The sequence below is a fragment of the Channa argus genome, chromosome 13 (genome assembly GCF_033026475.1).
Source record: "Channa argus isolate prfri chromosome 13, Channa argus male v1.0, whole genome shotgun sequence".
NCBI classification, from domain to species: domain Eukaryota; kingdom Metazoa; phylum Chordata; class Actinopteri; order Anabantiformes; family Channidae; genus Channa; species Channa argus.
In genome coordinates, this window is record NC_090209.1 from 184,946 (window position 1) to 200,834 (window position 15,889).

Below are 15,889 nucleotides of genomic sequence, written 5' to 3' on the forward strand. Positions count from 1 at the left end.
GTATGGTGAAGAGCAAAATTAAAACCATCCACTATAATTAAAATAGAGACATGATGTGACAAAATAATAAAAATGCAAAACCAAGAATTATCAGCAAACAAAAAAGGTAAAAGCAATGTAAGCGCAATATGTTAGTAGTTTTCTGGTTTTTAATAAAAGTTTGTTAGAATAGATATATTTGAATAGGAACTGATCACTGAAAATTATGTTACTCGTCTTTTTACCACATTGGTTTTATGCTTTGCTCTCATCTCATCTGGAAATGGCAGTAATCGATTCTTTCAACACCTAGAAGCAGCTGGTACAGTAGTAATAAATGAAGAAGTGTGAAGTGAAAATTAATACAGTATGCATGTCTCCATATGCAGAGCAGCACACCCTTTATCAAAAGGAACAAGCAAATGTGTCAAGTCAAAAATAACATATTACTAATAATTTTCATTTTAGTGGTTTTGGTCATCATTCCTATGGATATTATACTGCAGGCTTCTCACCTAGTCCATAAGCAGTGTTTCTAACAGTACAATAGGCCACATTAAATAAAGTTGAATAAAGCTGAAGGTACAAAGTATATTTAATAATTTATGCCATACAGTTAAGTGCCATGGACATGTGTGTTACATACAAAAACTCGGCTTGCTCAATTTTGGTGTAGTCACTGTATAAAAGCATTTCTAATACACCTTTATTTTCCTTGTAAACATTACAACATTGAGCTGGTGATTTCAGGTTTACACACTGCAGGCTAGTTTGAAAATGTTTAGAGGGAGAAAACTGCCATTTCAGTCAAAATGCAAAGCCCAGAGAAAGATGCAGTTAGGTGGTTACCCAGTGTAATGTGGATGTGTACTTAGTTTCATCAGTCAGTTAAAACTTAAAAGAACTTTGTGGCTCAGCTCCGCTTTTTAGCAAACTGCTGCCACTGAACAAACAAATTGGATACAGGCAAAGCTGAACTAAACAAACACTTTATTCAATTCTATTCAACTTTATTTATATAGCGCCAATTCACAACAAAGTCATCTCAGGGCACTTTACAGAATATATGCTGACTCTCTAAAAGTTGAATCCCGAAATAATGTATATGAACATTAAGACTACAAAGAAACCACAATGCAATCCTCTAGAAAATTCCACTAGCTCTAGCAAAGTTGAGCATGTTCTCTTTCCCATTTATAATGCATTAACATTCATCCTGCTTTGAACCATACAGGTAAAATCTAAATGACTTATATAATAAACATACTGTATATAATAAACATTACATTGAAATTAATGATAATATGTCATAAAAACTTAAAACTGCAAAGATTCTATCCTGTTTGTGTGTTTTGTCAGATTTTTTTGTTTTGTTTTTGTTTTTGTTTTTTTGGTGTTGCTCTACTGCTGTGATGTGATATTAACAACAATGCAGAGCACAACGATGGAGTAATTTTCCAAAGCCTTGCTCTTCCTGTGGGTATCAAGTCAGCCATTGCGCAACAATTGCAAAGTTGTGAAACATTTTTTTTCCAATTTACTATTTAAAATTACTGGTGTCTAAAAGTATACACCCTTTATAGAAATGACAAATTAATGTTTTTGTCTACAAAAACTGCTTCTTTCCACATTAACAGACTATGTAACACACTGATGAAATTGGACAACTGCTGTATACACCTATGACATTAACTGCTCTAAAAACACTAAAACATAATATCACATGACTGTGTATGATAGTCTTTTACAATTTAAACAATGTTTGTAAGGAAGCTTCCTTGCTTTCCACCCATCCATTCATAGTCTGTAACAGCTTATCCTGTTCAGGGTCACAGGGAGCTGAAGGCTACTGCAGCTGTCATTGGGAGGGAGGTGAGGTTCACAGACTTGTTAATGGTTGCTGTTGCTTAAAGAAAATTTTTATACTTCAACTTAAACTAAGAAAGGAGCATAGAAAATATATAATATAACGTGATCATAAATTTACAAAATATAGATTATTTAGGCACAAAAAAATTAAGTTCAGATTTATTTTACAATTATTCCTGTTACAAAGGGTGGAGCATGTTTTCAAATTGAGCACCTTTGTGAGATAAAACACTTATTTTCCTTTGTTTGGAAGAGAAAAAGGTTTTGCATTTGCATTAGGCTGATTTTCTTATCTTACCGTGGATACTAAGGTTTCCTCCCACAGTCCAAAGACATGGATATTAGGTTAATTGGTTAATTGACTGTAAACTGCCTGTAGGTGTGAATGTAAGTGTGGATTATTGTCTGTCTGTGTATGTCTCTATTACATCACATGTCATTCAAAATTTGACTGTGCACAAACACAAATTAAAAAATGTAAACCTGCACATTTTCACATTTCACACCTAAATTTCCCACTCGTGAGCGCAAATGTGAAGCACAGGAGCACAGAAAGAGTTTTTCCTTCTCAAATGTTTTTTTTATCCCCTCAATTTGAAAGTTTTCCTTGCGTGCAAAATGCATTAACGTCTAGAGTTAGGGTCTGATCTTTCTGATGTTGTAGAGGGCAAATCGGCATGTCCTAGAAACTGAGGAGATGTGGTCAGTGAAGCTCGGTTGGTCGTTGATGAAGACCCCCAGATTTCTGGCCGAATGAGTGTGGACAAGCACAGCAAATCCAATGTTGATGCTGATGTTTTGTTGAAGGTCTGACTGGGAAGACAGATGTCTTTCTGTCATCCAAGTAAAGATGTCAAAGACACAGGTAAAAATGTGTGAAGGATGGGAAGAGCTGTGTGTTGTCAGCATAGCGATGATAAGAAGCAATGTGAGTAAATGATAGAACCCAGGGAAGTAGTATTGATGGGGAAAAAAGAGGACCAAGCACTGAGCCCTATGTCTATCCATTTTAGAGGGGGACCCAGAAAATGCCAGAGGCAGCAAATGAATGGAAAGACAATTTATTAGGTGATAATATGTAGTGGTGAGGTAAATGTGGCAGTGGGAGAAAAACACACTTCTTAGGAGAAACCGTGACGGGGATTGATGAGGGAATAAGGAGAGGAGAAAACAGAGGAATAGTTGAGGAACATAGAGAAATCTAACGAGTAAATGGGATCTTACAATGAGGGAATGATGTGCAAAAGCCGTCAAGAACTGGAGGTCAGGAGTAGTGGTAGGGGAGTAGCCAAGGCAGGTAAAGAAGGAAGCAACCAAGGGTTGAAAGGATCAGGCAAAATACAACAAAAACTAGTTACGAGTTAGAGTTATTAGTCCAAATAAGAGTCACTTAAGTTAAAAACAGCAGAACAGACTTTCCCGCAGGAGTATCACAGATCCAGCGTCCAGACAAAATATACAGTAAATGACAAAAGCTTCAGTAGTAGGTTGGGGTAATAAAAAAAGACAATTGGGCAAAAATTCGGAAAGGAAGTAAAAGCCCGAGACGGAGATCAAACAGATGGCGAGAGGTGCATATAAAGGGAGAGACACAGGTAAGATGAGTTACAACTGATTAGGCAAAGCATGGAGAGAGAGGTAGCCAAGAGCAGAGAGGAGAGACAGAAGAGGTTACCAGTGCAACACAGATCAGAGTCAGCACCATAATAGTAGCACACTGGTAGAGAGGCTATGAGAGTTAGAAACATGCCCCCATTAGGATACCTTCAAGATTCAAGAGAGGCCCAATTCAGAGATTGTGGACAGGAGGATCTGACGGTTCAAGGTGCCAAAGGCTGCAGATAAATCGAGTAAAATTAAGACAGAAGATTAACCTGCGGCTTTTACAGCCAACAGGGGTTCCAAAACCTTCAGAAGTCCTGTTTCTGTGGAGTCTCTTCTCTCGCTCTCTCTTCTCTTGAGCCAGACCGGTTGACATGAAGGAGGTTGATCTGGAAGAGAAAGTCTGAGAGTTGATTCAAGACTGCTCATTCCAGGGTCTTGGCCCAACAATGAAAGAAGAGTGGGTGAAGAGATGGGTCTGTAATTCTCAGCAAGGGAGGGGTCAAGAGAAGGCTTCTTGAGCAGTGGAGTAATCTGGGCCGGCTTGAAAGAGGTAGAGGTTGTTGCTTTTGATGCTCTCTTTCTTTTCTCTCTCCACTTTCCACACACCCCAACCGGTCGAGGCAGATGGCCGTCCACCCTGAGCCTGCTTCTGCTGGAGGTTTCTTCCGTTAAAGGGAGTTTTTCCTCTCCACTGTTGCCTATGGCTTGCTTCAGGGGGATTTGTTGGGTTCTCTCTATACATCTTTATAATCTTGACTTTATTCTGTAAAGTGCCCTGAGATTAATTTGTTGTGAATTGGCGCTATATAAATAAAGTTGAATTGAATTGAATTGAATATTACAAATATTATTATAAGCGTAACAGGAGAATGCTAAGGTCTAGGGATGAAGAAGGGATTTTATAAATGGAGAGATGTTGACCATTGGGCAGTTCCAGGTGAGATTGAGCATGACATGATATTCAAAAGATGACATATGGGCGACTGTGGTGCGCGAAGATAGAACAGTCGTCCACCAATCTCGCAGTTGTTGGTTCAATAAAGGCTTCTCCGGTCACATGCCGAAGTGTTCTTGACCCTTGAGCAAGACGCTAAACCCCCAACTTAGTTGCTCCCGGTGAGTATTGGCCTCCCCTATCGGGATATAAGTGTGTGTGTGTTTGTCAGTGCGAATGGGTGAATAAGAAGAAGTGTAAAGTGCTTTGAGCGCCAATAGGTAGAAAAGCGCTATATACGTGCAGACCATATTGTTGAGGGGTGCTGTCGGGGAAGAATTTCATGTGTCAGCAGCAAGTCCACTCCAACTCCTGAGAAAATTGTGAAAGAAGGCAAAACTGATGGAGAGTGCAGCTAGGGTGGCCGTGTTTTGTGGTGTGATCCAGGTTTTCTTATCACCATATGCTTAGGAATGCCAAATCTGTAATCATTAAAATGTAACCTGAAATTGTCTAATAACATTAAAGCAGCACATAAACACATATAATGTAAGCACTGCGTATGTTACTATTGTGCAAAGTAATAAAAATTACTAACTTCTAAATTCTCAGTGGTCAAAATCACATCTAAGATATTAACATAGTCAAGGTATCACGTATCAAGGTATCAAGGTATCACAAGTACGCGCTAAGTATTCATCCCCTTAGTGTTAGCTTACTCACCTTTTTAATCCATAAGCATGGGTGTCGTGGGACCAGAAGAAAAGAACAGCACAGGCCACAAGTTCGTTGTTATCTGTGAGTATGCTACCCACTTCCCAGGACCCTTTCCTCTACATAACATCAAGACACCAAAGACAATCAAGCCACATGTCCACTTGATTTCCCATAAAGGTGTGGCAAAGGCATCAGTTTGAATTAGCCAAACACTTAAACAGATGTGGCATAAGATTGTCTCTAAGGCTGAACATGGAATTTACAGTTGCCCCTTCCCTCCCACCAAGCATCTCCTGGGTTTTCCCCAATTTCATCCTCTACAAGAAGCCAGTGTAGGTGCCCTTGTATCTTCTAATTAAGGAATCAAACACAAACAAGAAGTCAGCACAAGAAACATGTTGTGTTAAGTTGTTAAAATCTGTAAATTGGTAAATGTTCTGCACTTATATAGCACTTTTCTACCTATTGGCACTCAAAGGGCTTTACACTGCTTCTTAATCACCCATTCACACTCACAATCACACTCACACATCGATGGGGGCCAACGCTCACCACGAGCAACTAAGTTGGGGTTCAGTGTCTTGCTCAAGGACACTTAGACGCTTGAACGGAAGAGCCGGGGATTAAACCAACAACTGTGAGATTGGTGGACAACTGCTCAACCTTCTGCGCCACGGTCGCCCACCTGGAAACTTCTCATGAGGAGGCCAAAGAGAACCTGATCACAGCACAGAGGATTCAGAAATGCTAGTAAGATAAGAAAGCTCAACAGTGGTTAAAAGGTTCTGATTCTTCTGTCATTCTGGAATCCCACTGTTCATATGAGGCAGTGAGAAAGGACCCAATTGTTATTCATTACAGGCCATACAGAATTCCAGAATATTTCGTTAGTCCCCTGAAAGATGAAACAATGATGCTTGACTTGCGGGTGATTGAGCGATCTGTGAGTGGTCAAGTCCAATGGTGATAGGAACTAAGAAGTATGCTTCCGAAAACTGCACTGCCTACTGGGATTCAATTGGGCTTGTACAGCAGATTTATCCTTCAGTTTGCCACGACTTCCACTTCTCTCTTAGGTGCAATTCTGCACCTTGCTCCATATATTGTTCACCTGAAGGGTAGCAGTCGTTTATGTAGCTTTAAGACTGCAATGTGCTCTTTTGCTGATCTCTGTAATCCAGATTTTCAGAAACAGTTTGTGATAAAAGGAATGAGGGTCCAGTGCTGTATCTCAGAGTTTGCAAGAGAAATAAGGTATTTCACAATTAAGAAGGAAAGACTAGCCATTTATTTGGCCCTGGACATATTAGATATTATTGAAGTGGGCAAGAATTTGGCCAGAGTTTGGCCAGATGACAGATCCCCGCAGTGGATCAACAACTATGAAAGACAACATTTCTAAAAAAATAAGATGGTATCTTGCTTCATTTTCAGGACCTGCCAGAAACCTGGCAAGATCAATATATTGGCAGATCTACACAACAATCAAAAGGCTGATCTATATATCTTTGGACTGTGAACAGCATCAAAAAGAGATTTATCTATTTTATATATTTCTGAGCCTAATGCATCTACATTTCCATTTATTTTATTACCATTATTTTATTCATTTCACAGACAGTTTCACCCAAAGTGACTTACAAATGAGGTATGCTATTTCTGATATTTCAGTATTTCTGATTCATTAGATGCAGCTTTTACTTCAGATATCCCCTTTAGTCCAAAGACTTGCATGCATGACATGGAATTGGTGACTCTAAATTGCCTGTACGTGTCAATGTAAGTGTAAATGGTTGTCTGTCTGTGTATGTCTCACTGTGTTGGCCCTAAACCAGACTAACCAGACTGGAGACCTGTCCATGGTGGACCCCACCTCCTGCCCATTGATAGCTGGTTCTGGAAACAGATTTACTTGTTCACCTTCACACTTTAATTGCTTCTTTTTATTCCAGAAGTAGACATCTATGCAAGACTGGAAGGACCCTCTTTCAAAAGAGGAAATGGCCAATGACACCACTTATGTAACACTTACAATGGAGTCCTTTCATCCCTTCTGAGGTGGCTTTAAAGTTGTTCACAGCCTAAAACATGCATCTCCGACAACACACGAAAGGGGGCGAGGACAACAACACCATTAGGGACCACCAAGGACACTGACTGAAGCCCCTTTTAGACATGCACTGGAATTCTCACGTTCTGACATTAGACTTTGTCAGAAGGGGTTGAATGTGAAAACACAAATGTCAGAGTGAGATGCTGACATTATTCAGACTTTATTCTTCGAGCCCCATTTTACAAGGTCCGTATTATGCGCGTGAACTTGTGGGACTAGTCAATTGAAAGAAACTTTTTTTATTAGATGCATGGCTCTGATGAAAACAAAACACAGTTTTCCTACAGCTTAAGTTTTCTGTCACGTTATGCCTCCTGTGTATGCTGATCACGTACAGAAATTGAGCAGTTTTACACACGGTTCTTAATCGGGCAATCTCCTCTGTGTGTAACATGTGTGAAACACGAACGGAAAATGTCTGATTCTTATTTTTCCTGACATTGTCTGTAGCTCATGTGCGTAACAGGCTTGAATGGAAGGATGAAGCCTTTTGCATGAGAAGTAAAACATTTTCTTAACTAAAAGCTAGTCCAGCTACCTCTGATCAGCACTTCTAGGATAACCATGACCTGAATGACTAAGAATCTTCACAGATGGCCAGTTTATCGTTTATCAATCAGTAAAACCAGTGTAGCTCAAAGCAAAACAGCTCTTTAACATTTCAAGTTTTTTTCTACTGTGTAGTGTTTCTACTGTGTCTGATTCTAAAAAAAAGATCTCATTAATTATTTACCACATCTAAGTTTCAGGTTCTAGTTGTGCTGCTGCTGCAACTAGTGAACACCTACATTTTATCCAAACTTAAGGAACTAGAGGTGCTTAACACTTTTCTACCCACTCAGTCAGTCTGTTTAGAGGAGAACACACTAAATGATAAATAAAGAAAAATTCCATCAGTGGGTATGATTTAAATTCTTCTGCTTTTCTGGCAGCTTTCTGGGGTAGGTCTTTTCTTTTATTTATTTATTTCTTTAAAGCTCTTTGCTTTACTTCTTGCCAAACTGAAAAGCAGCATCTGTTTTTCAGGCGATTTCTAATTAACATATACCCCCCTGCCCCCCTGTCCTTTCCTCATTATGGGAATGATGTAAATATATGTGCTCATCCTTTTTGATTTGTTGACATGGGACCATGCCAGTTGACAACATGCCCAGTAAAAGGGCTTAGTACTGCAAATTTTAATAGCAGCTAAGACTAATATTAGGCACCACACTCATTGACATTCAGGTGCAAACAGCCGTGTCAACTCACAGTGAACTGGGGGTTGCAGGTGAATGGGCTCAGGAAGGGGGTGCTTTTATTTGTATTTGGGGGGGTTGGGGAGTGGGAATGCAGTTCACTCTGTGTTGGGGTTCTTGAATGTAATTCAACACATTTCCTCACTTTAAAAATATTTCATAGTTAATATTAATGCAAGTGTATGCGGCAGTGATGCAGGGAATAGGGGGGTTGAGGTGGGGGGTGGGGCAGCAGAAGAGGCCTCCCCACAACCCCCCACCCCACCTCCTTATCTCAGGCCGACAGTTGTCAGGAATCACAAGCAGAGGCCTGAGTTAGCGAGGCAGGCAGGCAGGCCTGGGGATATGGATCAAAGAGACAGAGCTGGAGAACCAAAGCAGCTCTGATCCTCCAACATTGAAACCCACTCTATTCTATCCTTACTAGCCCCCTCTCTCTGTCTCTCTCTCTCTCTCTCTCTAACTCTCTTGCTCTCACATCCCAACATCACATTGCGAGCCAGAGAGCTCTACCATTGCAAAGCAGGGAAAATCTTCCTCTCACAACAAACCAAGGAAGAAATGAAAGTGCAAGAGGAGAAGTGTGTTCTGTCGTACTTGTGTGATGTGTTGATGTGTTGAGGTCACTGTAGGATGTAAGTTTCCGCTTCAGTGGTGGGTCACTAAGTTTTCTGACCTGACAAAAAGGGATTAGTGGGCCAGCATCTTTGAGTGTCTAAGTGAAGAAATAACTTCTCACTTCTTAGAGGGTTGTAAAGCAAAATAGATTCATGGGAATTTGTCAAAAAGTGTGGTTGAAAATAAAAAAGCTTTATTTTTGCAGGCTTTTTTAGGGGGAGGGAGGTTGTAACAACACTGATGTTGAAGCTGTTAAAAGGGTTTTTATTTACAGAAGAAATGGCTTTAAGGGACGAAAAGTCAAACTATTATTTTGTCTTTTAATCAATAAGACTTGAAATTGGCTGGACACTCTAAATGAAAGTGAGCCTCAAATTATTTCCTATTCAAATTGAAAGAAGGAGATGCAGAAATGGCTCATGTGAATTACATTCCAAATGCAATACAGCTGTTTCAAATTGATTCATTGCCTGTCAGATGTATGTATTATCTTTCTGCAAGTTGAAGTGGGATCTTTTCACCCTACATTGTTATCTCATATAAATGGCTGGGAAAATGATGAAAGGGTCAACAGCAGTGAACCCATAATAGAAAATCTTCAGCTGGTACTTGATGCCATTCAGATTAGACTTAGAAGACAATAAACACAGGATGGAGTATGCACTCCATGGCAGAAATGAATTCTATTTCACTCAGATGAATTTACTGGAGCTGTTTTGGTTTAAATCTAACTGGAGTTTTTTCCACAGTCAACAGAAACATTGATGTTCTGTCCTGATAACAACAGTGGTTGGGAAAAGCCATTTTCTTTAAAGCCTATACTGTAAATAACCCTGGAGGCTGTACAGTATGGTGAACTGCTTCAAATTCATTTTTTGCCTAAAGAATTAACAGCAGAAAATAAGAAGCAATATCTTATTATCAAGAGTTTTGGAACAACAAAGCCAATTAAGTGTTTTTGCTGTTCACTGAAGACATTTGGTTTTAGGATAAAAAGGTTGATGTCAAATCTAAGTTCAGAATTTCAACTTGTATTTGATTTCGATCAAATCAAAGACATAGACCCTTTGTGTTACATGCAGCAAATGTAATTGGTTACAATAGTAGGTAAAATAAAATTATGTTCAGTTGGGTTAGGGGCTGGTTGAAACCCAAGGGGTTAAAACCTTCCACTTTTTTTCTCTGATGATGGAAAAACTCTTGTTATTGAGATGGCAGTGTGTTTTGGATCATTGTCTTTCTGCATGATGAATTGCTTTTGATGGCCCCTTCTAGTTGTACTAACTAGTCCCAGTGTTCCAGCACTAAACCACTAAAGATGTCATCTGGGTTTGGCCATCTTCACAGACAGAATTATGCTTTGAGCTATGGTACTGTTTAATCTTCCAATAGGCTCCAGCCCCCCATGACCCTGAACAGAGTGTTAAGATGAAAGATGGAAAAATGTTTTTGTACACATCTGATTGAATTCTGCTGCTATTATCATGAGATCCATCCACTTTGGTTGAGATTCATCTTGTTCTCATCAGGCCATACAACTTGACTTTCTGATTCTTACTGCGGATGACGTGATTGAAACATGCAATATTACCTCTGTATTAAAAATATCCCATTAGTCTTCAAAACATATATTGTTGATACAAAATAAAGATTCATTATTATAAAGGCATCAATTAATCACAAAAAGCATACACTTATTAACATCTACCACCCATCTTTTTTCCATAATCTAGTTTGATCACTCAACAAACAACACCAAAAACAAAATCCTTATTGCTGGAGACTTTAATAGTTTCATAAACCCCCAAAGCCATCAAGGCCCTTCCACTAAAACCCAACAAAGACCCAATTCACCCTTCCAGTTAGGGGTGATCTAAAGATCATTACCAAAGCACTAGCTACCAGAATAGAAACAGTCCCCCCAATGTTAATCCACCCAGACAAAACAGGATTCATTAAAAACAGAAACCCATCAGACAATGTCCGCAGACTATTTTACCTAATCACCCTTTCACAACAAAAACAAACCAAAACCATAATTGTATCATTAGATGCAGAAGAAGAATTTGAAGTTAACTGTGCAGAGTTGTTCATCCATTGGATAAAAAACAATATAAACTGTACTCAGGGCCACTGTAATCACAAATAGTGTCACCTTTAAGAGTTTTACACTTCACTGGAGAACCAGGAAAACAAGGATGCCCACTCTGTTGGTCTTTTTTCCCACCTTTATAGAACCACTAGCAGCAGCCATATGTCAGAATATTATAATTGAAGGAATCCAGGACACAAATAAAATTAGTCTTTAAGCAGATGACATATTACTAGACTTACAGGACCCCTGCAGCTCACTGAAGGAAACATTTAATATTATTAATGCATTTTCTGTAATCTCAAATTACACTATAAATTGGAATGAATCAACTATACTTCCACTCTCTGAAGATGGCTAATCTGTGTCTGCAGCACAGGAATCCCTCCTTCCATTTCATATTGGCAACATTAAATATTTAGGCATTAATATTTCCCTGTGGCGCAGGACAGTATAGCAGTGGTTTTATTATTTTTTTATTATTTTTATTACATTAGTTTTGTTTTGTATCCTTTCCATTATTGTTATCAGCTGAATGTTTACTATTATTATTATTATTAACAATCTTGTTTTGTTTCCTATATAATATTTATCATAATATATGCATGTGTAAATATGTATATGTGTTTGTATCCCAATGTATATATGCACATATACATGCTACTAACTATTTTTTCTTCTATTTCTATTACTCCTTTTTGCACTACCAATAATAATATTAGCTTACTATTTCAATTTATGTCAATACTTTGTTTTTATAGTTTAAAAGGTAGTACATCTTCCTAGCTTTTTTATTACTTATTCTATTCAGTTATTGATTTTTCTGCCTTGTTTTTGGCTTCTGATGGACAGGCATCTTGGGTTTGCTCTGGGTGAGAGAACATGGGTCACTAAATTTCAAGACTACCATGCCTCTCTACTGTTTCACTAATAAACAGGCCCCTTCCTCAGGGTTTGGGAGCTGTTTAGAAGGGGAACAAGCAGGGGCCAGCCATCACAGGTTCGTGTTGAGAGAAACTCGGGGCAAGACAATGACAGGTCAGCCAAAAACAATACAGTCAACACAGTTAGCCAAACAAACAATGCAAACACCGGCTGGACCACCCTGGAGCACCACGAAAAACTCCTCTGATTGGGCCTGGAGGTATTCAGTCACACAACCTCCGCGCTATTTTTTTTTGGGTTTGTGTGTTTTGTTTGTTTGTTTGTTTGTTTTTTAGTTTTGTTTTTATAGGCTTTAGTTTTTTGTTGCTTGTTTTAGTTATGTTTTAGTTAATTTAACTTACCTTATAATTGCACTTTTTCTTTGTCTCCTCACTACCCCTCACTACCCTATTTTTATTTTATCTCAAACTTGCTGTTGTGTTCTGTGTTGTGTTACTTGTACTGTTTTTGTTGTGAATTAAAAAAAAAAGAATAAAACTAAATAAATTAATTAATTTAAAAAAGATAGCAGCCACCCAGATAAGACTGCTCTTCCTGGGCTTACATCAGCTACTGATTCACCTGTCATCTCAGCACTCTGGCTAGAGCTGCTAAGATTAGAGGCTGATCTCACCTACAGGCCACTGTATCACATGCTCATATTGTATTTCATTGGTCTTTAACACTGCACTGGTTTGCATCTCTTTGAACCTATCTATGTTCTGCATATGTCAATTCTGATGCTCACAAAAACTGCAAAAAGACCAGTGGACAAAAAACACCTTAACCCTGGGCTTTAGACTTACATTTAAACATAGGGCCTTATTTCAGGATATGGTGACTGTCCCTCTATCCTCCACTCTGGAGAATTCCAGTGACTTGATTTGTGCATTTCACACTGCATCAGCTATTTTAGCCAGATTTAATGAAAAAACAGCTATACTGTAAGTAAAGCATCATAGTTCTTTTCATCAGCAAACCAATAATTGCAAAGTTGCAGATTTTATGCATGTCCATCCAAACTCATATTTTAATCAGCACAGCGCATCCAGAAAGTATTTCCAGTGTTTAACTTTTTTCACATTTTGTTATGTTACAGCCTTATTTCAAGAACGATTAAATTCATTATTTTCTTAAAAATTCTACATGACAATGTGAAAGAAGTGTGTTTGAAATCTTCGCAAATTTATTGAAAATAAAAAACAAAACAAATCACATGTACATAAGCTCCATATGCTCCATATGCTGTGGAGAGGTTTTAAGGAAGTAGGGGGACTAGTCGGGATTGAGGAAAAGATGAATGCAGCATTGTACAGAGATATCCTTGATGAAAACCTGTTCCAGAGTGCTCTGGACCTCATACTGGTGCAACAGTTCATCTTTCAACAGGACAACTACCCTAAGCACACAGCCAAGATAAAAAAGAAGTGGCTATGGAAATGTAGCTATGGGAACTCTGTGAATGTCCTTGAGTGGTCTGGCCAGAGCCCAGACTTGAATCCAATTGAACATGTCTGGAGAGGTCTGAAAATGGCTGAGCACCGATGCTCTCCATCCAACCTGATGGAGCTCGAGATGTACTGCAAAGAAGAATGGGAGAAAGTGTCCAAAAGTTGGTTTGCCAAGCTTGTAGCATCATACTGTAAAATATGGCTGTAACATAAAAAAATGTTGAAAACGGTATTTGTTGGGAATACTTTCTGGATGCACTGTACATGAATTTGTACTGAGATTGACATTACTGAGACTGACATTACTGAGGTAGTAATGTTTAAGAGAATGAGATGAACATGACTTTTATCTTTGACCACCAAAATCTAATCAATTAATCCTTCAGAACTGATGGATTTGTGTGGCAAATTTAAATAAATTCCTTAAAAGAATTCCTGTGATAGCGTTCACAAAAATGGGATGGAAGTGAATTCAGTGATCTTGCCCTTGACCATCTTGACCATCAAAATCTGAACAGTTCATCCTTGAGTCCAGTGGATGTTTGTGCCACATTTTCTTCGAGGTATTCCTAAGGTTTTGCGTTTGCAAGCAACAAAGCATAATGGCTTTAGCTGTCACCGGCATAGAGGCATAATAAAAACAATAAACTGAACTATCAAATTTTAAAAAAAGTTCACTGAGTGAAACTTCTATTCTATATTTTGAATGGTGTGTCAGTATCTTATTCAGTATATTTTTTGTATTGCATATTATCCCTGCCTGGGAGATATCAACAACTACAGTAGAAGCAAAGTGCTGGTACTGTATGTAATGGTACAGTACACTTGGTCAGTAAGGCTGATTTTGATTGGCCTACTTCATGGTGCTGATGTTATCTCAAAGCAACACAATACAGAGATTATACAGATGTTATCTGCTAACACATGCCATAGTGTGGCATATGTACGAAGCATCAAACGTTGTCCATTATTATGAATGCTCACCACTGTAAAATTAATTGTAAAATGCTATTGTTCGTATTCATGGTTTAACAGTGCAGTTTGTGAAATGAATGCAACCCTAAGTGACTAAAATTAAGATGTTATTAATAACTGGGCAGCACTGGGGAAATTATTTAATAATTGTAATTCATCAGTTTTTACTGGCTAGAAACAAGAAGTGACAACTAAACAAAAAACCTTTATGTAATTTTAACTACTGTAGAAAAATCAGTACTGCCACATTCTGAGAAACAATAACTCCATTCCTTTGATGTCCTCCTATTTCCTGCATGTCACATTGACAATGATGTCACCATGGTTTCATGCAACATCTCTCTGTCTCCCAGCTACACTGAAGGGGTAATACAGTATCTGCTGCAGAAAACAACATACCCGGTACCACAAGCCACGTGCATGAGTGCACGAGTGCTCGAGTGCAGCACAGTAAACCCAAGTTGGGACTTTATTTTATGAAAATGCTAGTTAAATTTGGGTTGATTATAAGATAAATGGCAGAAAAACAGCATTGTTAGGATTACAATAACTCCTTACTGCTCAGCAGTGATCAGTTACATTTAGTGTAGTTATATAAAAACCAGAAAACTACAAATTATAAATGGGCAGCAGGAGCAGCTGAGAGAGAAGGAAACAGTACATCAATGTGTGGGTTACCTAAAGCCCTAGAGATAGAAGCTACATTGGGGATGTCACAAGAAAAGTCCCTAGATGGGACAGTCATGACCAAATCCAGGTATGTTCTTGAGGAAGTTCTTTAGCGGTGTTGTAAAATTGCAATATAAAAGCAAAACTAACTACTGTATATTCACAGCTGTCAATATGACAAAAATATGAAACTTGGTTTGGATTTTCATGTTGTAATTATCTCAAACATAATTGTTACAGTAAAACAGCAGGTCCTACCTGTGGGGCAAGTCCATTGCTGACAGGGTTGACATGGTTGCTAGGTGCTGCAGAGCTCATGAAAGTGTCGGAGTAGCTTGAAAAGCCGTGGCGGTTGGAGGTCAGACCATAGGCAGAGCTGCTGTCAGTACTCGACAGACCACTCTGGTGCATTGTGGATGGAGGCAGTGGCTGGGGACGGTGAACTGTACCACCACTGTCTGAAGAGTAACACACAACAGCACATTGCTGAGTATAATAAAATATACATCTGTTGTACATCACATTTCCCTTAGTCTGGTAGGTGCAACGACACGGATCTAATTCTTTAATTGTTCCAAGGTGTAACTAGGACAGGAGCTAGTGAAGCAATTTCCCCCTGCAAGCACCCATTAAATTTAACGGGACTAAAAATATGCCGAAACAGTCAAAACAGTGGCAGCAAATTTAAGGTAAACATTGTGGCAT

General features: G+C 38.8%; 1 protein-coding gene across 3 annotated transcripts in view; it reads right to left on the reverse strand.

The window, feature by feature from the left end:
• LOC137140159 (paired box protein Pax-7-like) overlaps positions 1 to 15,889 on the reverse strand; it is a 67,833-nt gene that overhangs the window by 19,015 nt on the left and 32,929 nt on the right. For 2 of the 3 annotated variants that reach the window (XM_067528315.1, XM_067528314.1), the window contains exon 7: positions 15,443 to 15,642. In XM_067528315.1, coding sequence (XP_067384416.1) covers positions 15,443 to 15,642 — 200 coding nt within the window. Of the gene's footprint in view, positions 1 to 13,348; positions 13,670 to 15,442; positions 15,643 to 15,889 lie in introns of those variants that run through there. The other variant, XM_067528316.1, reaches the window with a different exon arrangement.